This window comes from Musa acuminata, chromosome BXJ2-2 (assembly GCF_036884655.1).
Source record: "Musa acuminata AAA Group cultivar baxijiao chromosome BXJ2-2, Cavendish_Baxijiao_AAA, whole genome shotgun sequence".
NCBI classification, from domain to species: domain Eukaryota; kingdom Viridiplantae; phylum Streptophyta; class Magnoliopsida; order Zingiberales; family Musaceae; genus Musa; species Musa acuminata.
In genome coordinates this window covers 34,465,963-34,493,062 of record NC_088339.1, presented here as the reverse complement: position 1 = coordinate 34,493,062, position 27,100 = coordinate 34,465,963, and the positions used below count along the sequence as shown (strand labels likewise).

The following is a 27,100-nucleotide window of genomic DNA, read 5'->3' as shown; positions in this document are numbered from 1 at the left end:
AGAGGAGCAGCGGCAGCTCGCTGCAAACAAGCAGATATTGTTTTTCTATGACATGGGACGACGTTTTAGTGGGGTACACTTATTTGGACCAATAGGATTTGTACTTAAGGCCGTACCCTGTCTGAAGCCGAACCGCGTGTCCCTCGTAACCTAATCGATCTCTTCTTTTACACTTCGAGTTGTCGTCGAGGCGCAAGAGATCGAGAGAGAGATGGAGAGGGTCAGGACGACGTGAAGCAGCTCGAAGATTGCTCCGTTGCCAAGTAAGTCATTCTCCTCTTCGATCAAAATCCGTAAACCACCCCTGAATTGTTCGCTTGTGGCGTTAGGATTCCTCATATTGATTTATTTCTTTTTTTTGTTGCATTCCCTCGTTCAGAGGACCACTTTCGCCTAGAACTATCGATTAGGGTTCAAGGATTGCTCTGATCGGATGATACATCCTCTTCGTATAATTCATGTAACCGGTAATGTCAGCATATAATGGTAAAAGCGTTGTTATCATTCAGTTATGTTTCATATAAATAGACGCATGGAACAAGGCGGACGTGATCAAAGTGCTGTCCTTGTCGAAGTTCCAATGTCGTCACTTGTGGAACAAGTCCTACACTATTTCAAATATATCTCGGATCTTGATGATAATTGTTGTTGTTAATTTCGTCTGAAGTGAACAACTTTGAAGAACACTTATCTTCGCGTGCTGGTCACCGGCTGCAAAAAAAATCATCTGCATGACCATCAGCCTTCTGGTGTTTCCAGTTTAGATGGATTAGGGAAACATTTCCTATCAAAATTTTGTTGTAGGTCTAGAAACAATTCCCCACTCGATAAGTTCAATGGTCTACCTTAGAATCTGATGACACTAAAATTTTAAATTTGCCCCGGTTGGGGTAAAAGCTTGGGACCTGGCCCTGACGGGTTAATGTTGAATTTTAATTTTTTTTCATGTTTTAATGTTTACTTGTTTGAGGCAATCAAATCTTTCCATGCCAGCCCCATAAAACTTGGCAACTTAAGTTTGCTAATACAATTCAAGAGAACCTTGTATCTTTTGATGAGGGATACTTTCACTTACATTGCTGACCTTTTGCTGCCAAGTTTTTTGTTTCTTGAAATGTTTAAAGGCTGCATACTGTAGTGGTGTCCGAACCATAGATGGATTATGTAAAACCCTCTCCATTTTTGTAGATTTTGTTCTCTTTCTCTTTGGGATATTATGGAAACATTATGTTCTGTTATGGCCAAAAATGTTCATTTGCAAATTGACATTGGCAGAAAGATGCTCATGAAGAAATCCCGTGAGGTGAAGAGGGTGAGGTGTAGAAATTGAAAATGGTTGGGTCAATCCACTTTGTTTATGGTTAATCTATAGCTATCGAGACTTGAGGTGGTTACTCAAGAAGAATCTGTTTCATTTCTTGTGGTACTCGGCTTTTTTATGTGGATGTAGTTGGCATTCATAGAAAGATACAAAAGAAACAAAGAAATAAGAAAATTTTGAAGCATTTCCTGTAATAATTGTTGTAAAGCCCATGCAAGGTATTAATTTGTACTGAAGGAACTACAGATGAGTTTGGCTCAAATTTTGATGCTTGAGTTTTAAGAATATTCACTGTTTTTGACCACTTACTAAATTGTCTCTGTCTTTTTGGAACTAGGAGGAATAAAAGTGGTCAAATATAGATTGATCATCAGGAAATGTTACTTAGTGGTGGAAGTTCCATGATGAGCTTTTCAACTGGCACACGACATGTTATTGTATGCCCCCTAAAGCATTCATCCTAGTATGGAGAAATTTACAGCAGATACAACAACTTGACGTCTGGATCATATCGACTTGACCTTTGTTTTGCTTGCTTTTCCTCCGAAGGTACACATATTTTTATGCAATTTTGTCTTTTAAGAAAGCAAATGAAGACTATACTTTAATATGTTGTATGGTGAAGTCGGACTCAGCATCTTTGATGTTTACCAAAGTATCCTTCTTTTAGGATTGCAGGTAGATGTTCGTAAATTCTCATCTTTTATATAATAACTATTCTAGAGGTTGCAAGCGGTAAGGATACTCTGAAAACACAGGTTTTTATTTCTTTGTAACACTGAACACTCTTGAAGTATTCTTGTTTTAGGATTGGGTCAGATGTTTATAGTTTCTTATCAGGTAAAATAACTATTTCATAGGATGTGAGTGGTAAGGATGCTTTGGAAATATGATTTCTCTTTCTTTGCAACACTGAACACTCTTGAAGTATTCTTGTTTGAGGATTGGGTCAGATGTTTATAGCTTCTTTTCAGGTAAAGTAACTTATTTCATAGGATGTGAGTGGTAAGGATGCTTTAGAAATGTGATTTTTCTTTCTTTGTATCTGGTTGTTGTGGTAAAAATCACTTCTTTTTACCTGGTTATCAATTTTGTTCGATCTTAGGCTTTAGTCATGACCATGTTTCGGAACTTTATCTATGCACCGAGTATTTCCTAGTTGTCGCAATGGATCCTTTGGTTTCCAAGCAATGCGTGATCAGCTTAAGTACCTAAATGACAAGTTAAAACTTGTAATCCACCATGCTTTTTCGGTGCGAGCAGCTTATTTTATAGCAAACTTACGTGTAATCTCATTGGATCGAAGAGAACACTTCAAACTTATATTTGCTCATGGATAATGAAGATAACAGGCAGTCATCATGCTTGTTGGCATTTGCAGTGCGCTCGGTACATGGTTCTTCTCAGTAGCTGGAGCTTTGATTGCAATTGCAGTGGGAATACATAAGAAATCACTGGCGCCATTGGTCTTCTTCGGTACCACCGGCACCATGCTTGATATCATCGTGGGAATCAGCCAATGCGAAGGAGAGCAGGCAGAGCGCCAGATGAAGCTCCTGGAAACTCGAAAGACACAACTTTGCAGGCAGTGCTTCATCTGATGCCGAAAGCTATGTTGGATGATTTTTTTGCATGTTATGTTGTATGGAGAATTTTATTTGCTATTCTAATTAAACTGTTAATTCAACAATCACTGGATAAGTTGTTTCGTTCCTTTACGCTTTTCTTTGATTATTATGATCACTTCAGGAATTAGATTTCAGAGAGAGAGGTCATAAAGGATGCCGTGGCAGGAAAATATCTATTTCGGGTCCCACAACTGCGTCAGAGCGACCTGCGTATGTACGTGAAAAATCTATAATGGGTCCCACAGTCATGTTGGATGAGATAATGTTGTGGCACGTGGTAACGTAGATCTTTTGGCGACCTCGAAAATATCTGGCGCCGAGAGAGTTTGTCAGCCTGTTACGTGTCGGTCCTATGGCGGTTCCTCCACGTAGGAAAGCTGTGCCACGCGGGACAAAAACCCCGGACCGGCCAACCAAATAAATATCCCCCGCCCCTCTTCCTCCTCCCTCGTTGGGGTTTCCTTCTTCGCTTCTTCGGTTCTCCTCCTCCTCCTCCGCCTCCTCCTCCGGTGTCGAAGAGGCAATCCAAAGCGGCGGATATCGAGAAAAGAGTGTTTGATTCAGAGGAGAAGTTCGTTGGTAAGAGATCTCCATCCACATGGGTGACGGGTCTTCGAGTCAGCTGATCACGGCTGAGATTTCGGCGTCCGAGGGCCGGAGCGAGGTAAGCAAACCATGATTTCTCCTCACTCTACGGTTTTCCCAGGTGCGTTTGTTCAAAATCCATTTTTTGAACCTATAATCGATGAATTCGGGTCATTGAGAAGGAATCTTGGTGGGTATAACCTTGATTCGTTGAAACTTAGGTAGGGTTCTCTTGATTGGTTCCGCCATTTCGCCCCAGATCTTAAGAGAGCTGCGTAGATTTTGAATTTAAGCGAATCTTTCGATACCGTAAGGCTTTGATAATGTGCAAGAGTTTTCTTGTCAAGAAAAAGTAGAATTGTGAATTTCCGGAAGAGGGTGGATTACCTGGAGAGGATTCGGTTTATGTTGGTGGCTAATTATGGTCGGCACATAATTCCGACATTTTCATCATTGAGTAGGCTGATTATGCAGAATAATGAAAGAAAATTTTAGTTTTTTGTGAGCTGGTGATTTTCGTTCAGTTGAGGTAGATATCATCTTGCAGTCAGATTAGATTTAGCTTGTATCCGGTTCTTCCTTAACATCTGAAATCAAAGATAATGATCTGAGGCGATTTTTAAATCCTGCAGGAGGTTCTGCGTGAGATCAAGTCCAAGATCTGTAAAGGGGATTCTCTAGAACAAACATGAACGTGAAGGAGAGAATCTTTACTTGGTGTGTTAGGTAAAAATCTGTAGTATTACTCATTAACCTTTAATCCCATGGAAGTTTCTCTGATTCCTGTTAGTAGAAAGTCTCCCATTTTTCGCTTAAAGGAGGGACAGAAATTAAGTTTGGCTGGACAAGTACAGTAGACAAGAAGAAGAGAAGGGTTTTACTGGAACTTCTACCTACTATCTCAGTACTTGTTTGCCACCCTCTTTCAGTTGTACCCTTCCTCTCATCTTTTCTTGTATGACAATTGACCAGGTATCAAGTATGTTAATCTATTCCCCATGCTTGACTCGAACTTTTTTGTTTAAGTCACGATATTGTTGTCACCTTTGCATGTATCCAAATCCAGCTCATACTTATCTTTTGCAATGTCTTGCTGTTGTATTCGGAGTGATGGGTGCATCAAATAGTAGTCAGTTATGCGGCACTTTCTCTTCCTCTTCTGCAATGAGCTGACCAGGATGACAGTCTGGAGGTGGCAGGAAAATTAAGGATGCCCAACAAGCCAAGGGGAAGCACTGAGGCCTAAGGCATCACTGGAGTAGATTGGTGGAGGATCGTATGATGCCTATGTCAGCCAAGGGTAGAAGGAAGTAAATAAAGCAACAGTAGGCGTAGCCAAGTGTTCTGTTGTTTACCTTGGATGGTTGGAGATCCCTTTATAATTTGGCTGAGAGCTCCTCCTGACTGTGGCTATAGTTGACTCAGAGGGTGGTCCACTGGCATTGCTATAGTAGGTTTCTGAGGACAGGCCCTAGACTACAGTCTGGGTGCCTGCCAACAACTCAAACCCTGTATGACCCCAATATCATCTGTGGTCAAATGGGGCCTGTAGGGAGTGATGGTGATGACTGGCACAAGTATAATGCTTGTGTATGATAAGCAACACAACCCTCTGAAAGATAATAAGCCAACTACTCATGAGTCCTTGTCCTCAGATGACCGAGGTCAAGGAGGAGATCGAATATGATTGTGTTTGGTACTTGGTACTTGGTTCAGTCCTCAACGGCGCCATGCTGGAAGGTTCAGGCCATGTGGCAGTCGACATGGATGCCATGTCGTAGTGCACTACAATACTTATTCACGAGATATTTGTTGTTAAGGCATCATCAGGACTTGATGATGCTCTCCATTTAGATCTCTAATTATGTTATTTGCTTATATCTCTTCAATTATGTTTTTTGTAAAATGATACTAATTGCTGCCTAATAATCTAGTTGCAGGTCTTACTAGCTAACTTAGTTTTCATAATCACAATTATCACTCAATTTGTTGTATGTGACCCTGAAACGGGATTCCTCTTACTTGTGAGGATGTCATTAGATTCTCTTCTCTAAGATACTTTATTTAGCAATGTGGGGTTTAAGTAATGAGGACAAAGATAGTTCTCTATTGTTTCTTAATTCTCCATGTCTTCGTCTTTCTATATGCTTCTAGACTTTCTATTTAGGTTTCCATTTCCAATGGCATGTACTTGTACTGGTGGCAGTTGGCAATGCAGACTAGCATGCTAACAGACATGCAGCATAGATAGGCTTACTAGCGTGCATGATGAGCTGATGAGTGGTCTCTTAGTTTTTTTTATAATTGACACAGACATAGGACAAGACAAGCCCAGAAATCTTCAATCAAGATTGAGCAAGAGATGGACATCGATTGGGTGATGAGTCAAAGGGTTATATGATGAGCACGTATGCATATACATTTATATGTCTGGCAAGTCATTTTCCTGTTTAGAAGATTAGTGGGCAGGTGTGGTTTAATTATGTGTTCTGACATGCCTTATTCGGATTAATCCTGAAATCGAATGTAATTCCTTCTCAGCCTTGTTTGTTCATCTATCTGATGTTTGCTTTTTTTGAGTTATAACTATTTTTTTAATTTGGATCATCTCATGTTTTATTAGGCTTTTGCATTTGTGTATTAGGTCATGATATGATTCATAATTAAATTGTTGTATGCCCCTTATTATCTAAACTATGATGTTGCTCTATCTCTCAGGACCCCTTATTGATAGATTCTGGATCAAATAGATGGACAGATGAGAAACACACATTATTTCTTAACTCCATTGAAGCATCTTTTGTCAATGAGTTATACGACAAGCAGTATCATTCGAAGGCTTTTCTTGGTTGGTTATCAAGGATAAAAAAACGCAAGGAACCATCTGGACCATATGAAAATGATCTGAAATCTGGTCAGGTAGTAAGAGATTGCCCTTCCTCTTTTTGCCCAAGTGGTATGTTCCATTTCTAACATGGCATCTTAAATATAACTCTGCAGTTTAAGGAATCATCTGGACCATATGAAAATGATCTGAAATCCGGTCAGGTAGTAAGAGATTGCCCTTCCTCTTTTTGCCCAAGTGGTATGTTCCATTTCTAACATGGCATATTAAATATAACTCTGCAGTTTAAGGTATTGCGTAAGGGATGTTGGGAGAATCTCATATTTGAGAGGGATAATAGCCATAACGACATTGAGAATGGTTCTTTCACTTTATCTGCAAACCCTTGGTTTCAACATTTTCGATCACCTCTCATTATGAAGCAAAGAGATCTTAACTCATCTAACGGAATTGGCGATATTAAGTTCATTAGACCTTCAGCAAAGATAGCAAGTGAGAGGCTTGATGAAGAAGCAATAAGCTCAAAACACATTTGTCATCAAGACTCTATTGGGAGCAGTACAGGTACTTTTGTTACACAACTCTTATTCTCTCGCCTTCTCCTTCACTATCGGTCACATAGTTCATTTCCCTCAGGTTCTTGTTCCATATAAGGCAAAATTTTATATTTGAAGTGCAGTAATCATTCTATAGTGTTTCTGGTGTTAGTGCAATATAATCACTATTATCCATACAATAAAATTGTAAACTGTAGAGATTCTCAAAATATGAAAATGAATATGGCGCTTTCTCTCCAAATATGGACGAAATTTTAAAAAGAGATGTTGAATAAGGTGAAATCGATCTGTTTGCTTGAAAATTAAAGGTGAATAATCAAGAGCAAATACATTTTCAGAGAAGTTTAATCTATGCTGTCACCCTTTATCTATTTCTATTCTGAAGACATGACCAAGAAGCAACTGTGCCTTCAACATTGATCCTCAGCAAGCTAAATTTTGTGTTTTCTCTAGTGCCTTTTGGTTTATCTCTCCATCTTTTCCTCCGTATTCATGAGTCAAAATGCTTCCCTCATACTTAAAGAATGTTACACATTTGTGGTCTTCTCTATTTTGGTTTACCCCATAGTATGTCAAAAAGGTTACAACGAGGATCAAACACTTACTTTTCTGGTAATATATATAGGGTTTTATATGATCCCCTAGCTTGCGAATGACGTATATTAAAAGGTTAAATGGGGATCAAACACTTACTTTTCTGGTAATATATAAAGGCCTTTATATGATCCCCAGGCTTGGGAATAACAAATATAAATTGATCTCCTGAGGTGATTAGATGAATGGTGATAGTGTACCAGTAATATTGTGCGGAATATTTTTTTGGGACTAGTGTACGAAGAATCTTAAATATGAACGTCTTTCAGTTTCTAAAGTATACTTGCATAGCTTCAAAGGATGGTGGTTCTTTTTAAGTGGTTTGCTATTTTGTGCGATGCTGTGACCCCAACAAAGCAGTCTTATCATAGTGTATCTTAATTGCTTTCGCCTTTCTATCTGCATTCTGCTTTCAGCTTACCGATTTTTTCTTCCAAAATAATTACAACTACTGTTGACTTTTCTTTGAGCTTATTTCTACTCACAAGAACCACTACAAAATGCAAGCAATCAATGTAGTTTTCAGGCTAAATGCCGGCAGTCACTGCACTTTGGTTGTTGGTATCAGTGGGTCTATCTATGTTTGATCACAGCCTTTGGCTCGTCCTGTTCTTGTATGAATTTTCTTTTACAAAAACCTGCTTCTTGCTGACCAATCCTCAATATATGTTTTAGAACAATATAACAAGATCCAGCAGATGATCTGCTAAATGCACTTTGATTCCAGTTTCATAGAGGGTACATCTTTTGAAAGAGATGGATATTCTCAGAAGATTTACAAAGATACAGCAGGGTTTCTGCTATGTATATCCATTACAGTTTTATAAATTCCAAATCTGACATTGTGTTCAATGGGAAGATGAAAATTCATCCAGTTTACTCCAAATATAGGCTTGAAAGTGGGAACTTTATTTTGCAGAAATGTCAGATCAGAACTTTATTGCTGATGAACTTATAGTCGGGAAAAAGTCAAGTAGAATATGCAGGAAAAGAAGACCGGGAACTGCACTGGTTCGTGGACCAATCAATGATCAAGTAATGGGCGGACTCCCTGTCTATGAGGCTTGCTTCTAGCATAGATATCTAAGTTGAAACAAAGTATTATCCTTGTTGGTGATTTCTAGCTGATGTCTACATTTTGGTTGTTTCTCAGGTTATTCCTTGTAGAAAAGCACTTCTTACGACAAGCTCTGACGAGAACCAAGCTTGTCGACATCCAACAAATTCAGGATCTGGTGCCAAAAATATCTGAAGCAATTACAGGCATTGTGACCACTGAAAAACCGAGGCTTCACCGTGTAAAAATCAGGAGATCAACAGTTGAATTTTGGCAATGTCAACCGAAGCTCGAGATGCATCGTGGTACACAAGGTTAAGCATGTTTCCTGGTTTTTGAGATCATTTCTCGAGGAGAGGTGATGCGAAATCAAAAGGTTACTGACAATTTTCAAGAACGTAATATTGGTTCTGATTTCTGACACTTGATGTCAGCACAGAGTGAATGGCATGTACATAGCTTGAAAGGAGTGGCAACTGAAGTTTGTATGTGAACCAAGTTCCTGTTTCTATCTTTTGTATGTTGATTTGGTTGGTGAAAAATCTTCAGCTTTAACTTGTTGCATAGGTAAGATGGATCTTTTGAAGAGCTTCTTCTGGTTTCTTGTGTTTTTATTCTCTTTCATGCATGGTATCTTGGTAACTATAGAGAAAGAAGAATGTTCCTTTTTCTTTTTCTTTTGACTGCTCTTCTTAGTAGTAGTATAGGCTCTCTAAGTCTCTCATTCATGATAGTGAGGATAAACTATCAGATGATGCTGCGGAAACAGAGAAAACCGTGAGTTCCACGGGAGCATTATTAGCTTCCTCCGGAAAGGAGTTCGAGGAGGGAAAGCCAGCATTGAGAAAGCCAAGGATGAGGTTGATTACACCGAGGGTTTCTCCGCATGAATCTGAGCTCGGTAGGGACCAAACACGAACTAGAAGTAATTGGAGTGAATAGAACTATCCAATTTGTTGCAACAGGCAGCTCATGGAGCAGATGAAGCAAAAGTCTATTGCGAGATTGCATGACAAGTCCATGGAAGAGGCAGAGCCAGCAAAGGCAACCATGAGCACAATAGATCGCATGCAGCTTCCAAGGACATGGGTGGTTGGCTGTTGCAGCAGCAATTAAAGCCAGATTGATGTCCATATTGGAATGCATTCACTTCTGCAAGCTACCCACACTGACAGAATTAATCAGCTGATTGACCAAAATTTGCTGCAACACTCGAAGATGCTGTAGAAGAAGAACACTCCGAGCGTTCAAACTCACTGTTCCCGATCAAGAGCACAAGGACCAGAATGTGCAGAAACTTCTGATTTGTCTTCTCGTAAATAGAAAATTGGAAGACAAAAAGGTTTTTTTTTTTTTTTTTGCACCTTCATGCAAATCATTTTGGAATGTGTTCCTCTCACTCAGTTTCATCAAAATTAAAACTGCTGCATATGATGAATCTATGACTGTCATGGCTACTGGGCAAGGGGAACTTTATGACTTCGTGTCACCTTACAATCTCTACTATAGTTCGTAGTCATGTCCACAGAAGAACAAATATCATGTTGGGAAAAGAAAGGCAACTTTGACGGGGACAAGAAATGATAGCAAACCAACCATCACTCTCACTTCCTCAAAGGTCAAGTGCTTCATCAATTTGATGTCACTCCTCACCAAGATTAATGGATCAAATCTTGCAATTTTTTTTTTTATCTATCTATCTTTCACCCAAAAAGAAGAAGAAAACTTGCCTTTTGGTCGAGGAAGATTATGATGACAATGCCTAAGCGATCATGATAATTAAAGCTAGGATTGCTTCGATGATATGTAAGTTAGGAATAACAAAAACACTTTTGTCGGTGTCCATCGTTCGAAACGTCAATCATATGGCAGACCTCTTGTTTGAATTGACATCGAGTGAGAAGAGTCGGATGGCATCGAACAGCCAAACTTTGGCTTCTCTCCTCTCGAGGTGTTGAGTAGCTTTCGAACGATGGAGGATCAGCATTCCGAAATGGATGGAACCACTCTTTAAAGGGGGAGTTAATTTGTTGTTCTTCATCGGTCAGTTCGACAGAGACACACACTTGTGACAGGATCCACATGCATGTTTAGTTCTTCACATATATTCCGATGAGATGGTGACTCCAAAGATTTTACTTGTTGTAGTAGTGGTTCTTCTAAACACAAGAACATACAAATGACTTGAGAAGCATGGATTGCCACAGTCAAAAATATGAGAGATTAAGTAGCAGAACTAATACGATCGATATCTACTACCTATCACAGTTATAGCCATGATAACATTGTTCTAACAACTGTGAGCGAGAGAGATCTCAGTAATCTTTTCTCGGAAGAAAGAAGGGCTCTGCAATCTGATATTGGTCACCCAAAAAAAAGAGAAAAGAACTCAGCTTTGAAATGGCTCTGAGCACATCTTAGGCAAATCCAATATTGGGTTTGGATTGGATGACAAAGAGTGGTTGCTTTGGATATTATTTTGTGAACTGACAGAAATGGCTTCATAACAAGTGCTCGAGGCCGAGACTTGGCATTGCAATTGCAGTCTAGATTAGCAAAAGATGGTAGATTTATAAGAAGATAACTATTTCTTATGGAACACACATTATGCATGTCGAGGTTTAGAAATGTGATGATGACAGTGGAAACCTTGAGAAAGAAGATAACTATTTCTTCTATGGAAGTGCTTAAAGACAAATGACAAATGTTCCTATCATCTAATCTTCCTTGGTCAATTCTTTATGAAATTTGTTTACAAGACTCAAAGATTGACTGAGATTTTGTTCTCTCTCTCTCTCTCTCTCTCTCTCTCTCTCTCTGTCTCTCTCTCTCTCTCTCTCTCTCTCTCTCTGGGTTGAACAGTGTGAAGTTCATATTTGTAATATCTATAGATTATGACATACATTAAACACAAAGCACGATGATGGGATTGCCAACGGCGGGGTTATAGATTTGCCATTTTATTGCATGTAGTTGAACCATTTATTTCAGATACGAAAGCCTTGATCGCTTGGCGCAAGACGTACCAACCGCAGCGGCAAGGAAACTTCCTTGCCATCTTCTTTGGTAAGAGAAAGAAGCTTTCTTATGCTTCGCCCTTTTTATGTTTTTGACTACCCTACGCATGGGGCCTTCCCTCATCAACCCTCCCTCACCCTATCTTTAATTCCCCTGCGTCAGCGATCATCACCCTTTCTTCCCGCATCCAACCACACCCAAGGAGCATGGGCCTTCATATATACTCCTGCGGTGGCCAGCGGCCAACAAACTGTTGACAGCATGGGCTCGGGAGGCGGGATGATGAAGGCTATCGCATCAAAAGGTCTCGTCGTCAAGATCAATGTAGCCTTGCTCTGCTTCTTCGTCTTCGCCTACGTCGCCCTCTATGACCACAACGCCACCAAGATGGTCTCCTGTTCCTTACGAGCCTGCCACATGAAGAAGGTAAGGTGAGTGCTGGTCCTCGATTAGTTGCAGGCTCTCTTCTCGCTTGCTCCGATCACACATGGAATGGAGATGAGTTCTGAGGGGAAAGAAGCTGCTAAATCTTGCAGGTGGAAGGAGTGTCTCGGAGAAAGACTGGGAGAGAGACCCGGACGACGATGGAGACGGTCCCCAGCTTCCTCAGGACGCTGCTGCATGGCAGCACCAAGATCGGGTTGGTGAACATGGAAGAGGAGCAAGTGTTCGAGTGGGGCCTCGTCGGCAGGGCCACGGCCGTCGACTTCGAGCCGGTCTCCGACAACTTCAAGTGGGAGGACCTGTTCCCGGAGTGGATCGACGAGGAGGAGGACAACGAGGGTCCGTCGTGCCCCGAGATCCCGCTGCCCGACCTCTCGCGGTACGGCGAGATGGATGCGGTGGTCGCCGAGCTTCCGTGCCGAGCGCGCGACGTATTCCGGCTACAGGTCCATCTGGTGGTGGCCAACCTGGCGGCGCGGCGGGGGAGAAGGAACGCCCGGGGGGAGGTGAGGGTGGCGCTCCGGAGCGCGTGCCGGCCGATGATGGAGCTGTTCCGCTGCGACGATCTGGTGGCGAGGGATGGCGAGTGGTGGATGTACGAGGCCGAGGCGTGGAGGTTGGAGGCGAAGCTGGCGCTGCCGGTTGGCTCCTGCAACCTGGCCTTGCCACTGTGGGAGAAAGGTACGCGTCACTTCATCTCTTCTCCTCCTTCTCTGTCTCTCCCTTCTCATCAGTCACAAATTTACCTCGTGAGAGATAATTGTCTTCTCCGACCAAAAATTTCACATAATAGGAAATATGATTACATATATAGGCATATGAGAAAGAAAGGATGGGATTTAAATGGCCATTATCTCAGTTTTAACCGATGGACTCGTCTGACGAAACCGTGGAGCGGAAACAGAGGTTTTCTAATGGGAAAGACATCCATCCATACGTTAGCCATCAGAGATCGAGGCAGCTCGTAGCTTTGTCTTGGATGTATCGAGCCAGATGAGGCTGGCAAGATGTTGTGGTCGTAAAACAAAGAGAAAGGAAGGACGCGTGGGACCTGAGATTGCAGTCGGTGGCATTGATATTGGATTCAACCTCACTTGCAGATCTGAGAGTAAAAGGACGAAATGCGTCAGTCAAATTACTGTGAGCGTCCTCATGTGTCTTCTTTGGCTTTGCCACCCCCACCCGACATGCCGATCTACTTACTCGGAGCTCATCTTTTTTAACCTTGGCATGTCGGAGAAGCAACCTCTCCTCTCAAAGCGGTCTTCTTCTTGCTTTAACTTGAAGATTCACATTAACACGAGGAGTAGACGCGCGTTTTACCGACCACAAGTAGGCATCACAATCGGTGGGATTAGTTGGTGAGGAGAATCCACGTTTTGCTGCACCTCATCAGTAAGACATCTCTTATCATCATCTCGACAGACTAGTTTTAATCTCACTCGAAGATCTTTTTGGCTTGCCACATTCCTTTCTGTGATGTACAGACAGCAAGTACCTCACGTGATGTCGATTCTCAGATTTTTGAGAGAGAGAGAGAGAGATGGTGGCAGGCTTTTGGCCTTTCGCGATGCTTTTCCTTGGAGAAAACAATTCAACCTTTTAAAAAGCAGACGAGTGTTGTCACCTCTGTTTGCTCGAAGGCAAAAAGGAAGAAAAAGAAAAACATTTCTGCTAGCGTTTTAGAAATGTGAAGAATCATAAAACTGTGAGATCGATTGATAGTTATTACTTTTCTGAACACACAAAAAGTGTGTTTTCTTTAATACAATTATTGTAATTATGTTTTTAGAATTAATTTTGGTGAAGAATGTAATGCTTTTCCATCTTTCTTGGTCAAATTGACCGCTTTCTCCTCCTCCTCTCTGTTGCGCAGATCCAAAACCTACCATGAAACGTCCGTTATAGGCATTGACTTGTTTCTGCTCGACTGTTGCCAGGAACGGACGTGGTTTACGATGCGTCGAAGCTCGCCGGACCGGCGAGCCCCCGCCGTCGGGAGGCCTACGCCACCGTTCTCCACTCCTCCGACATGTACGTGTGCGGCGCCATCGCCCTCGCCCGCAGCATCACCAGAACCGGCTCCACCCGCGACCTCGTCCTGCTGCACGACACCTCCATCCCCCACGACAAGCTGCAGGCACTCGTCGCCGCCGGGTGGACGCTCCGCCAGATCGAGCGCATCCGCAACCCGCGTGCTCGGAAGGGCACCTACAACGAGTACAACTACAGCAAGCTCCGCCTCTGGCAGCTCACCGATTACCACGTGGTCGTCTTCATCGACGCCGACGTCCTCGTCCTCCGCAACCTCGACCTCCTCTTCCACTTCCCTCAGATATCCGCCACCGGCAACGACGGCGTCATCTTCAACTCCGGCGTCATGGTCATCGAGCCATCGAACTGCACCTTCAACGCACTGATGGCACTCCGGGAGGACGTGGTCTCGTACAACGGCGGCGACCAGGGCTTCCTCAACGAAGTCTTCGTGTGGTGGCACCGCCTGCCGAGGCGGGTGAACTTTCTGAAGAACTTCTGGTCCAACACCACGGCGGAGGCGAGCATGAAGAACCACCTCTTCGCCGCCGACCCGCCGGAGTTGTACTCCATCCACTACCTCGGCATCAAGCCATGGATGTGTTACAGGGAGTACGACTGCAACTGGAACATAGGAGACCAGCGAGTTTACGCGAGCGATGCGGCGCACGCGACGTGGTGGAAGCTGCATGACGAGATGGACGAGGGGCTGCGGAAGTTCTGCGTGTTTTCTGAGAAGAGGAGGGAGCAGCTGGAGCAGGAACGACGGCAGGCGGCAGAGTTAGAGTTTGGGGATGGCCACTGGAGGTTGAAGACACCGTCGGACAGGAGGAACGTGACAAAAGGAGTGAGCAATTTGGTTTAACTATTATCAGCAGGCATTACCGTTGATCTTGCTCACCCTCTTCTCGGGGATAATTAGAGTTCGATAGAGTTCATATACATCATGTGCTTGTATCAGATAAAGCTCAGAGGAGAAAGTATACATCCCTCAGTTCTCCATAATGTTCATTATGCTTTGCTTGAAACACTGGTGGAAAGTCGAGGATGCGTTACTTCCTCGTCTCTGTTCACCGGTCACAAAATTAACCAGGCCTGCACGGCAAGGTTGGATCATTTATTTGCCACTGCTTCCGAGAGTATAGCAGCCATCGTAAGACAGGAAGAGAAGGTGAGTACAACTTTGGTGACTGTCATCATCAAGCTTCAAGTTTGACCAGTATCATTACTCGTAGAAATTTGCTTACACCTGCCATCAGATGTCATAGAGTAATTCCGATTTAGAATGACATTTTATGCTTCCAGGATCAAAAAATTAACTAGGAAGATGCATTAAGAGATCACGATGAGACAAGCTTCAAGATATCACTCTCAAGTAACTATGAAGAATGAGGGAGAGTATGAATGAATCCTGGTCTGCCATGTATGAAACACATGCCTCTGGTAGGTCTACCATCCATCTTCTGGGGGCATAGAGTGTAGGTGGAACTGACCATCAATGTCCCCATGCAAGTATAAAGTGAGATGCCTCTCTCTCTCTCCCTCTTCAGCTTTTGTTCTCATCTCCAAGAATTGCTTAACCTACATAGCAAGCAGGAGACACAATATGCTTTCTAGAAACCTGTTAATGTCATGCTCCATCTAAAACAATTTTGGCAGACGTAGTAGTCCAGAATGCAAGATTACAATGAGATATCCAACCTGTTAGCACAACGATATATAGTTTAGAACAGAACAAGGCAGACCAAATGTTTTTACCTACAGATTGCTCCCAATAGTGGCATAAGAGTGACCGATTGAATGTATTATGCATTGAACTTGTAAATCTTATCTTGCTTAGGAGTAAACTCTTCTTATTCTTCATTGAAATACATACACAGGTTAATCAGCTTAGAGTAGATGTTCAACATTCCAAAACTTTTAAATTTTTATGACCTGTCAAACCATGTTTATGGACAAATAAGGAGAGGAAAGACATTCTCAAGCTCATGCAGAGTTTAAAAGACAAAAAGGTTGGGCCAGTGACAGTCACAGAGAAGAATGAGCTTCTGCCACTAAGCTGTTAAATATATTATTATAAAATAAAATACCCAAACTCTTTATAAAACATTTTATAAATCCTCTTATCATTGTCTTCAAGTTCTTGGGGTAAATTAATGGTCTGAACTTGCATACACTGAAGCTGTCATGGTATGTAAGGATCCCACATCAAAGTTGCCTTGTTAGTTTGCAATATGGTCTATTGAATTCAAAGTCGTGTCTCTTGGTCCTAAATGTTCTCCCATGTGGATCACAATGTGGCACTAATATTCCTTATGAGATCTGCTTTCAAGTTTATGCTACCCTTTTAATATGCCCATGAACACAATCCAGAATCAGATTCAGCTTGTAGGAGTTAGGAGTTGATAAGATTCGAGTGACTAAAGTTGTGGGAGCCTTGGTTGCATTCTCCTACTTTAACTTCAAAGGATTTAAGGAACTTTCCATCTCTAAGATGTTGACTGTTACACACATCTCTAATTACTCAAATCTACAACACCAACATTTTCACATAACTATTGTGATTTAAAAAAAAACACTCTGTTTTATTTCCATCTGCTATGAAATCGAAGGCTAAGCAAAGATTGTAGAAAGGGACCCCAAAAAATGATTAAAATAAAAAAGAACAGATTTTAAGGCTTTTCTAGTTTTCTTCACAAGCCAATCAAACAGAAATTGAGCTTGTAGATTCTCCATTAGCCTACGAGAATCCAAGATGACCCACAAGGCTACATACATCACATTATCTTTATTTGGTATCAAGGCACTAAAAAAATATCCAATAAGGAAGGCATACAAAAGATTCCTTCAATTATTTGAACTGCACAGAATAAAGGGGGGGAAAAAATCGAGTCATCATGATACAGAGGCACTTTTGTCAAAGTTAATCTTCAATAGCAACCAAAGGACATCTGACTGAAACCAGAAACATTCTGAAGAGAATCTCAAGAAACACTCCTAGATAACATGGAATAAAGGTGCCCATCAAGTAGTCCATGTTGCTCACGTTGTAAAGACCTTGCTGAGGTCTATATAAATGATCGGAGTTGCAAGCATTGCATTCCACTCAAGTTTGCAGACATTAGAAATTTATCATGCCTATCACACCGTCTCAGTCAATGAATGAAGAAATATCCATGGAGGACTTCAAAAGATGGCTGAAGAGTTTCGACGCCAACAAGGATGGACGCATCAGCAAAGCTGAGCTTCGGGAGGCCATCCGCAGCAGAGGAGGATGGTTTACAACCTGGAAGAGTGGTCGTGGACTCCGACAAGCTGACACAAATCGGAATGGCTACATTGATGATGGTGAGATTGAAAACCTCATAATCTTTGCCCAAAAAGATATGGGCATGAAAATTACTACATAGTAGCTGTAAAATAAGAAAAAAAAACTATTCACTACGAGTTCTATGCAGGCGATCATATGTAACTGCGTCCTATGCACGCAATCATATCGTTATGTAACTGTGTCCTTATGTCAGATGGCTATATCATCGTAGGTTGGCACGAAATAACAGCATAAAAGACTGCATGATACTATTTCGTGTTGCGTTTTCCTCAAATTGATCTGCATAATAGTTACTACATTGTATATGAACATGAATGCGGTCTATTACACAGGGGATGGAGACCACAGATAGAAAGCCTGTTGTCAAAAACACGAGTTTTTCTGTTTTGTTGGCTGTTTTCTGGTCATAGTTATGCAAGTTGAAGTTGGCTACTTTAAAACAAATTGACCAAAGATGGAGAACTTGTATAAGATTCAAAAGCATATAGATTCAAAAGAGAAAATTTTATTCACTTACTAGATGTGCAGTTCAAATTGGAGAAGTTAGGGCTGCCAAATCTTTATCTATGAAAATGCTGACCGATTGCGGTGACTAATTCTCTAAGCCAGCACCAGAACCAAAATGGAAAAGCTCTGCAAGACAAAATTACAAGTTAAATAGCACAAACCTTGACAAAGGACACTACATATTCCTTAGAGAAATTAAATAGGTATTCCGAAGACACGATGTAAGGGATGGAGACTAACTACAAACTAACCATAAGGAGCAATGTTATCAAAGGACACTTTGCTGTCAGTAGTAGATCTGTACTGGTCCAAATACAATATGGTACCAAAGTCAGATCAACATACATGCACTTTATGCAGTTTACAGTTTCTGGATATTCATAATTATGTATCACGACTTAGTAACATAAAATTACAAAGCAATCGAATGATATACTAAAGCTTGCAAATATAATAAACCAATAGAATAATGAAATATGGCCTATGAAGACATGGCAAATGATGAAGATTCAAGATAATGAAATCAGATTTTGTTTATGCAGATTCTGTTGTTAAGCTATCAATAACTTCTTTCCAAGTTGTTCAAAGTTTTAGGATTTATTTTTGGCATTCTATAAGATTGGCTTCATATTCCTGAAAAATTCCAAATTATTATGGATTTAGAAGGCATGAGTTTTCCTCATGCCTTCTAAATTCATAGCTAGATTATCATCAAAAGTCATTGCAACCAATATTTTCGCATTGCTGTGCTTGTTGATGAACATTTATCACCATTCATGGGGGAAGAAAAGCTTGAAGGGTTTTAGTCTGGACAAGGCACTCAATTTTGTCAATAAGTTACAAAGATATCAAAACCTCTAGTAATAATGAAAAGGATATCGATGATGATATATAGTTGATCCTACAATTTCTGATACTCAGATGCAACGAAGCCATATATTTATTGGAGATGCCCACATGTACAAATAACAGTATGAAAATTAAAAATATGGATTATCAACACCAATATAGTTTAGGCTGATATCTCAATCAATACCACCTTAAACCATTAATGAAGACATGTGCTTCTTCCTTATCCCGTTGCTAACTGCTGGATGACACCACAGACATTCACGTTAGTTAATATCAATTAGAGTTTAAAAGATAGATGAAGTCACAGATCAAATATGTTTAAGCAAGTGCATGTTCTTGCTAAATACTTGGTCAGACAGCTGTTTCATGTATAAAGTGGAAATAAATAGTTAAAATTTCATTTTGGTTTCTGTCAGTAGCTCTTTGGCAAAGAATCCGAAAAGAAGAAGAAGCTCCTGTTATTTCCCCCTTTTTCTATTTTCATTCAAATTCCCGCAATGAATACAGTTTCCATATAAATATCCTTTTTTCTTTTACTTTCACTCGTGTAAGAAACTACACGAGCATCAAACAACTACGATTTGGGACTTGCAAATTTCTAATCTTAATTTCCTGCCATTTTATTGCGATTTCCACAAGAATAGTCTACTGTACGTACAATTCACCAAAATCTGAAGAGGGAAAAAAAGGAAAGAGTGATTGAAGCTTACAAAGTGAGGAAATCGGCATGGCAGATGAGAAAGCGCCAACCGAAGGACGAGTAGAGCCGTAGATACGGTTTCGAGTGCCTCTCCTGGCTCGACAACCACGACATCGTCCTTCCAATCTTTACTCCTTCGGTAGATTCTCCCTCCCTCCCACTACATCTCCAATCTCCCACCAGCGATTCCCCCCCGGCTCAAGAATTGTAGGCCAGGGTTTCACACCTCCACCCCGCGGATCCCTCTCGTCAATCAGATTCAAAAACCCATCACTAATTGTAGGGTACAAAGAGGAGGAGAGAGAAAACGGCTAACGTGCGCGGGCGGACGAATCGGGTTAGGCTGGTACAGCGGTGTAGCCATTGATTTTGTCCTTATTTTCAGCGGTGTAGACTGGTATATATATACACACACGATAAAAGATCATTTTATCCTTATTTTCATCGGTCTCGTTATTATCATTGATTTTGTCTATCCTAACTCTACACATCTTATTCATGACCCTCGTACAAGTACGAAAACATTATGAGAACCATATGCAACACTCATCGTCATTGTCCTAAACCTACGCCTAGTCGCCTCGCCCATGTAGCTATTGTTGTGCTCACCCGTGGCTCTCGCACGAGAGAAGAGAGGATACGAGGGCCATCATTGCCTTTGAAAATCCTGCTAGTCTCATTGGATATGTTATCATCTCTACACATGCAAGAGGGATCCGACAAAAGTCGACAATAGCTCTTATATCTTCTCCTTCCTCGTATGAGAGTTGTGAGTGAGCATAACAAAAACGGTGTAAAAATTATGCAAGATGGAAGTGATGATGGGTTCGATGAAAATCATTGCCAAAATGATTATTTACAAAAAATAGGATGTTCTGCAAAAATTTTGGAACATTCAGTCAAATATTCTGAAAATCATATATATATATATATATATATATTCAAAAAATTCTTGAGTGAGATGAAGCCAATTGTCTTGAGGAGGGTCAGTAACTTTGGATTGGTGCAATCCATTTTTTTTACTGTGAATTGCTTAGAGTTCTCAAATTCGAATGCCAACCATGTTCTTTTTGTTGTTCTTGATGACGAGTAGAATCGATTCAGGGGGACCAAATATATATATACCCTTAATAGAACTTAAGCATCCTAGTATGAATTGATGATGAACCGAATCAAATCGATTCCTATTGGCCTGTATCAGCTCCATTCCACTTGAAATGTAATCATGCTCTCTGGTCATCAAGTCTCAAAATCATATGGCTTACAAATTTCTATTCGCCATCAAAACAATATGATCCAGTTCAAGACTGATCTAGCATGGAACTGCTCTGTTCTCCGATGCGAGTATATACCAGAAACAGAATCTTAATGCTGGGAAGAGTAAGACCAAGTCGGGCATGCAATGGAATAAAGTACAGGCCGGAGCATATATCTTCCACCTCAGACCTTTGTTTACATTACTGTTGATCTGGGGATTCACGTCCATGGATCTGTTCTTAGCTCATCATTCCAGTTCTCAGTTAGTTAAATCTCTATTCACTTTCAAGGATATTCTCTCCCTGAAGACCACTTTTGCTAAGTGTTCATCACCAATTACAGCAGTAGATCGACAACTCAGGCCTCAGCCATGGTTAGTGTATTTCAATTGAACACGAGGAAGACTGACGTGTGAAATCAATTACCAGGAAAAATACAATTTCAAGAAATTATCTAAAAGATAGAAAGTTTTAAGACGATGATATTACCAGCACCTCTAGCAACATTTAACAAAAAGAACGATTCCTATTTTGTCTTCAAGATGAGAATGCCATTTACTCTTCCATACATGGCAATCAATTGCATCTAAGTTATCCAGGGCCAGAGCGTGTGTCCCTTTTCCCCATACTTTTAGAGGATGGCGTATTTATATACCAATGTACAAAAGTTCAAATTAGTGTATGCAAAGCCACTAGGATGCTAAATGAAGTCGTCTCAAATGCAAATATTAATATGATAAAAAATCTTGCCTAGGACGAATGTTAAGCTCCAAGCATCGTCATAATAAAAATAATAATGATTCCATGCTGAGCAGGAACGAAGGAAATGGTGCCTTAGAAAGGCGACATTCCTTCTCCGGAAGAGCTTCACATGATCACATGTGCACTGGATCCAAAACAATCCCACACTACCTTATTCTAATCCCAACATCGTCTGAAAGATTCACAGATACATTCCTCTTTCTAACTCGGATGCATTAAATAAAAAGGAGAGAGAGCGAGTGAGAAATCATTTCAGAGGCAGAGTAAGGCTTCATCTTTCTGTTTTAAACCGCTTCGACTTTTGCAGTGAAGTGCGCTTCCAAAGTTTCCATGGGAGGAGAGGAGGCCACCTGGAAACAATCATGCCATGCATCAGGATCAGCGTGGGAAATGATGGAGCTTTCTTTTAATTGTCGTTATAGCTTCCCATCCCGTCCGCGGTGACCTCACCCTCATGATTTCCCTCACCGACACTTTCGTTTACGAAGAGAAGAAACAGACATAATTACTAATTAACAGCAATGACAAAAAATAATAACAAAAAGGCAATTGCATCGCAAAAGCCGTCTGATCAAGATGTAACGGATGGGAAAAATAAGGAAAATATGGTGGATGGGAATTGATGAGATGGATAATGAAGGAATACGGTTTCCTTTTTATTATCTCTCTCTCTCTCTCTCTTTTTTTCTTCTCCTCCCTGTTCACGGGGTCAACGGAATCCACTCGTAGCGGCCGGCTAATGGCACGTCCTTGACGACGTCGAAGTTGTACCTGCGTAGCACCGGAAAAGGCTCAGGTTAAGGAATTAAGGTCGAGAATCGCTAAACGAAACCGGCAGAGCGGGAGGAATATGAGGGGGTTTACCTCTCGACGAATCGCCGTCGCAGGTCTCTCTCTGCGCCCGCGAAGAACTCCTCCAGCTCGGCAACGGAGGGTGTTGCAATCGCCGTCGATCTTCTGCGCGATCCCATCTCCACCGTTGATTCAAGATCACTCGTCGCTTGTCCGTCGTTACTCGAGGCGGCCGTCTCTTCCCTGAATAAAAATTCGAAAGAATTTGAACTAGAACATGGAAATTAAGATAAATCGATGGAAAACCAGCAAAATCGAGAAAGAACGGGCAAACCTTTCTCCATTGCAGCGGAAGAAGGTCGCGTCGTCCAATTCCTGGCCAAGCTGACGAGACAGAGCAGACAAGGTAAGAATTGTAGTTCATGGGGCACAAAGAAACTCGAATTCTAAGAGAATTTTGTAGTACTACTCACCTCCGATGATCGAAACGGCGTCTCCGCTGCCTCACAGGAGGCGTCGCTGGAGGACCGGGAGATGAGACTGAGTTCAGGGCTTGAATTTCGCCGGCCGCCGGAATTCGCCGCGGATCTGGCGATCCGAGGTTTCAGGACGACGCTGCAACTTCGGAGCTCGAGGTTGGAGATCTGGTGGTATTCTCCCGTTGCTTTCCTCTTCTTCGAGCTCCGGCGGCCGTCCAACGCCGCGAGGGCCAGCCTTCTCGCCGTCCTCGTCCTCGCACCCATCGGCTTCGTCGCCTCCATCACCGCGAGTTCCCCGATCTGTCTCCTCTTGCTCGAATGCTTCCCCATCCCGCTCTCTCCCTCTCTTGATCAGTCGTAGTATGAGATGCGATGAAAAGCGCGGAAGTCATGAACAGATCCGAGTTGACGGCAACGGGTCGGATATAAAGGCGGTCGTTGCGTGAGACACGCTCTCCCCTTAAACGGAGAAGTCAGTGACAAACGGGGCCGTCACATCCGCTTCCCGTTTACGCTGGGGCCCAAAAGGCGAGCAAACCGTCGAGGGACGCGTGGACACTCTAATCGAACTCCCGTCACCAACAGAACCGGTGGGGCATCTCCCTGAGCCGGTGATCCTTTCGTTGTACCCCGGAGCACAAAACCGGCGGTCGGCGGTGAGTCGCATGCTGAAAATAACGATCCTAGCACTTCAGTTTGATCTTCCACCGTACGTTTACGATCGAACGACTGGTAGATCGGGATTCTAACGGTTGCGACGGACGTTAACACCACGGAGGCGCAATTATCACAGGTCAGGTGTACGAGATAAACGGTCCCAAAAGCCAGATTTAACGTCGATAAGACGCTCCCGCGTCTGCTGGCCGTCGCTCTCATGATGAACGAGATCGGGACGTCCACGTGACCAAGAAGGCCGGATCGCACGTTGTGTTAACTGAGGTGGGGGGGGTGACGTAGCAATTGTTCCACCGAAGGAATCTTCTCTTTTGGAGTCATTAACAGCAGCCGCCCATCCGTTCTGACGCGGAGGGGCCCGGTGGTACAATGGCTGTTGTGCGGGCCCCGAGAGGTCGGGACAATCGGGGTCCACAAGGGTAAGGACAAAAGAGTGGATGACCCGGAGGGTATGCCAGGGGGTGTTGAAAAAGCGTGTACGAACGGTTGGATGGAGCCAAGGGAGGGGGAATTGTAGGTTAAATATAAAAATTGATAGCCACGTATTTTTGGCTGCGGTAAGCCAGCAATGATTATTTTCTTTTATTCCAACGATGATTATTTTTTTCCCATTTAATTATAGTGCCCGAACAATAATCCTGTGGACGGTACAATTAACCTATGTGGAATGAACATTTTTCTCGAATTATAGGTTTCTTTGTTAAATAAATAACACTCTCACATTAAATATTTTCATAAATAATTATAAAAATACGTTAATTGTTAAGACAAAGAAGATATTACTCGAGAAATAGTAAATAAATTATTTATTATTACTTGCTAAATTTGAAAGTGGACGAAAGATAAAGATTAGTGTTGAAAATAATCTCTTTGAAATTGAGATAAGGTTTTTTTATATTAACCTTCCTTCCTTTTGCAAATTGGATTTGCTATTTTCTTTCTATAATCATGTCCGAATACATATAAGTCAATTATATTTGAATATTGATCGATCGTTAAATAATTTATTTTTATCTTTAATGATAATTTAAATTAGCGATCACATCGGACATACACCCAATAGTAATTTTTTTTTTTGAAGATAACCTTAGTTCAAAAAACAAACTATATCAACTCGATATGAGCATGAGCACATATCATTTTCATATTACCTCTCACACATCTTTTTCTCTCTCTTTTTCTATTCTGTCATAAATAGCTGCGTTTGTCTTCTTCCTTTCTCTCCCTTCTTAATGTTATCATAAATAACTATCACTTTCTTCTTCCTCTTACAGCCTCCATCCCTGTCTTATTTTGGTTGCAAATATACATCCAAATAATTAGACCTTCAACTACTATTTACATTCATTTTTCAATCGCAATCACCAAATTATTCCCTTCATTAACTTTCTAAGACTAACAACCAAAACCTAAGGGAGTCGAAAAGGTCACCTAGTTGTCAAAATTCACACCCTAAGCAATAAGTATAGCATCAAAATCACTATTAAATAAATTATGTCCTATGCATAAATTTAATATTTTGAATAAATTAACCATGATCAATAATTTGTCTTATTATGAATATATATATTTATATATAGTTTTAGATTAATCAAAGTAGTAAGCACAGGAATGACAAGTTAAACACTGCACGAGGACAGTGAAGTCAGTGCACTCAAGTGGTAAGAATAATAGTGCACAAAGGACAGCGAAACCAATGCATTCAAGCAGCAAGCATAATGGTGAACAAGGACAGTGAAATTAGTGCACTCGAGCAGTGAGCATAATAGTGCACGAGGACAGTGAAATGGGTGCATCCATCTGTGGTGCTGCTCGCAGAATGTACACACACACTATGTACTTGTTCGGCATGCTAATGCAGAGAGACGATCAGAACCTAATTCACATGCACAGCGATGTCGTCAACACATAGTCCTCCAAGAACTCCATTTGATGTGAGAATATGACAGTCTTTGCTTCAGATTTTAGAATGGAGTTGTGCAGATCTAAATCCTCTCTCTCAAAACTACAGAATTAATTCTGCAGCATGAGAACTACTGGCAAACTGTTCTGACCTTCTCTGACCATGTTTTCAGCCCACCTTTATCTTTCCCCCTCCCCCCCCCCCCCCCACCCTTTTTATACCGAGGAAAAGTGGGTATCGAGCAGAAAAGTCATGCAGCCCACACTGTGGATTATGGATTTCACCAAACCTCACCCTGGACCATCCACTGTAAAATGAACTTTTTCTTTTTACTCGAACAAAGGATAATTCTGCATGTATACATATATGTATAGCAATGGAAAAGAATCAGAGACAGGACAAGTATTCTCATCTCTTTTTCATCAAAGACTAGCTAAAAAACATCTTTTGCTTTGCTAAAAGCATACAGCAGATGAGGAATTTTGGCTTTTGTTGATGTTGTTTTGGCATTAAAAGCTTGAATGTGTTCTGTTGATAGATGCATATTCTTGTGTGAGGGTGTCTTGCATTTCATCATCATCATCATCTTCTTCTTCCTCTTTTCATCCGTTGCATGGATAATATCCTTTCCACAGCATCAAGGGAAAAAGAAGAAAGAGAGAAGACACAAAAGAAGAGCTTGGCCCTGCCTTGCATGTCCAGAACAATCGGGCAAATCATGTCCAATTTGATAGTGCAATCAATGGCGCTCCCGTGGATCCCCACCACCTTGGCTTGCCTGGGAAATGGTCGACCTGGTTCGAAGGCCATCCTATACAAGAAAGGACAGAGCACTGTTAGATCCAGATGGCAATCGGAAGTGGAGTCTGTTCGATGACCACAGTGTGTGTGTGGGCTGAGACTTCACGTAGAACAACACAGGGAAAGGTTGTCGAGGACAATGGAAGCTTTGAGAGCATGGATGCACATGGACGAAGTGGGCACGGACGACAAGGCCAATTAGACCCCTTGGCTAAAGGGCTCATCCCTTTCAGCAGGATTAGGTTTGCTGCGCAAAAGGACCACAGGCGCCATGGCTTTTATCCCGCGAGACTACAGTAGTCTTCCTTGGGTGGGCTTAAGCAGACAAGGAGGCTGATGACATGGGGAGTGGACCACTTAATGCCAAAGATTGCATCTACAGCTCGTGTCGTAGTCCAGGGGGAAAAAAAGCCTTCTTTCATGCCCTTCTCCTCCTCCTCTTCTTTCTTTTCATCGCTGGGAGAGATACCCGATGGTTAGGTCACAGGATGTGGGGCTTCTACTTTGCCTTTCTCCCGTGGACAGTAATGTGATCGAACCCCGGGGGACCATGCGGTTGATAGAGATGGACGGGGAAGTAGATGCCCACCAGTGGCCACACTCGGAGATGCTTCAACCAATGAACACCTACAAAGAGGTGGTCGGTCTTCTTGCTGAACGCGATACTTAATAATGCTGATATCGCATGACATTTCGACTGTAAAATTTCAATCTTCGAGCTCATTCCATCTGCTGGGAGATGGACTTTCCGGGGAATCACCTACTGAGATCTTTGGAAGTTCCAAGATCTCGGATCACTGTACATGATTCTACTCTGCATGTGATGTGCTCCAAGGAAATTATGAGACCCCTTGTGGTCCTAGGAAGGATGTCGCAGCCTTTATCACCTTTTTCCTGCTAAAGGTGGTAGGAACTTCCCTAGCTAGCCTCCCTGACGAGAAAGATGTGAATGAGAGCTC

General features: G+C 41.9%; 3 protein-coding genes and 1 long non-coding RNA gene across 5 annotated transcripts; 2 read left to right on the top strand and 2 right to left on the bottom strand.

Moving 5' to 3' along the window:
- The first annotated feature begins 3,383 nt into the window (after nt 1–3,383).
- Nucleotides 3,384–9,175, top strand: LOC135606281 (cold-regulated protein 27-like). Its single transcript, XM_065097278.1, has 6 exons — nt 3,384–3,613; nt 6,253–6,453; nt 6,535–6,582; nt 6,664–6,943; nt 8,450–8,565; nt 8,684–9,175. Exons 1-6 carry the CDS (start codon nt 3,548–3,550, stop codon nt 8,780–8,782), a joined length of 810 nt encoding a protein of 269 aa, XP_064953350.1. The 5' UTR covers nt 3,384–3,547; the 3' UTR covers nt 8,783–9,175.
- Nucleotides 9,176–11,714: 2,539 nt separating this feature from the next.
- On the top strand, nt 11,715–15,279 carry LOC135584933 (UDP-glucuronate:xylan alpha-glucuronosyltransferase 2-like). Of its 2 annotated transcripts, none has more exons than XM_065097276.1 (3): nt 11,715–12,031; nt 12,142–12,730; nt 13,990–15,279. In XM_065097276.1, exons 1-3 carry the CDS (start codon nt 11,867–11,869, stop codon nt 14,946–14,948), a joined length of 1,713 nt encoding a protein of 570 aa, XP_064953348.1. In that variant the 5' UTR covers nt 11,715–11,866; the 3' UTR covers nt 14,949–15,279. The 2 variants fall into 2 exon arrangements, with proteins under 2 accessions (XP_064953348.1, XP_064953349.1); XM_065097277.1 differs by having other exon boundaries at nt 11,717–12,036.
- A 59-nt stretch (nt 15,280–15,338) lies between these two features.
- Nucleotides 15,339–19,881, bottom strand: LOC103976688 (uncharacterized). The gene is made up of 3 exons (XR_010484747.1): nt 19,484–19,881; nt 17,932–18,047; nt 15,339–15,784 (listed from the first exon to the last, which is right to left on the bottom strand). It is a non-coding gene; the product is annotated as an uncharacterized LOC103976688 (long non-coding RNA).
- A 2,115-nt stretch (nt 19,882–21,996) lies between these two features.
- LOC135605089 (cyclin-dependent kinase inhibitor 3-like) lies at nt 21,997–23,177 on the bottom strand. Its single transcript, XM_065094781.1, has 4 exons — nt 22,757–23,177; nt 22,618–22,667; nt 22,356–22,526; nt 21,997–22,262 (listed from the first exon to the last, which is right to left on the bottom strand). The coding sequence occupies exons 1-4, from the start codon at nt 23,090–23,092 to the stop codon at nt 22,193–22,195; spliced, it is 627 nt and encodes a 208-aa protein (XP_064950853.1). The 5' UTR covers nt 23,093–23,177; the 3' UTR covers nt 21,997–22,192.
- Nucleotides 23,178–27,100: the final 3,923 nt, after the last annotated feature.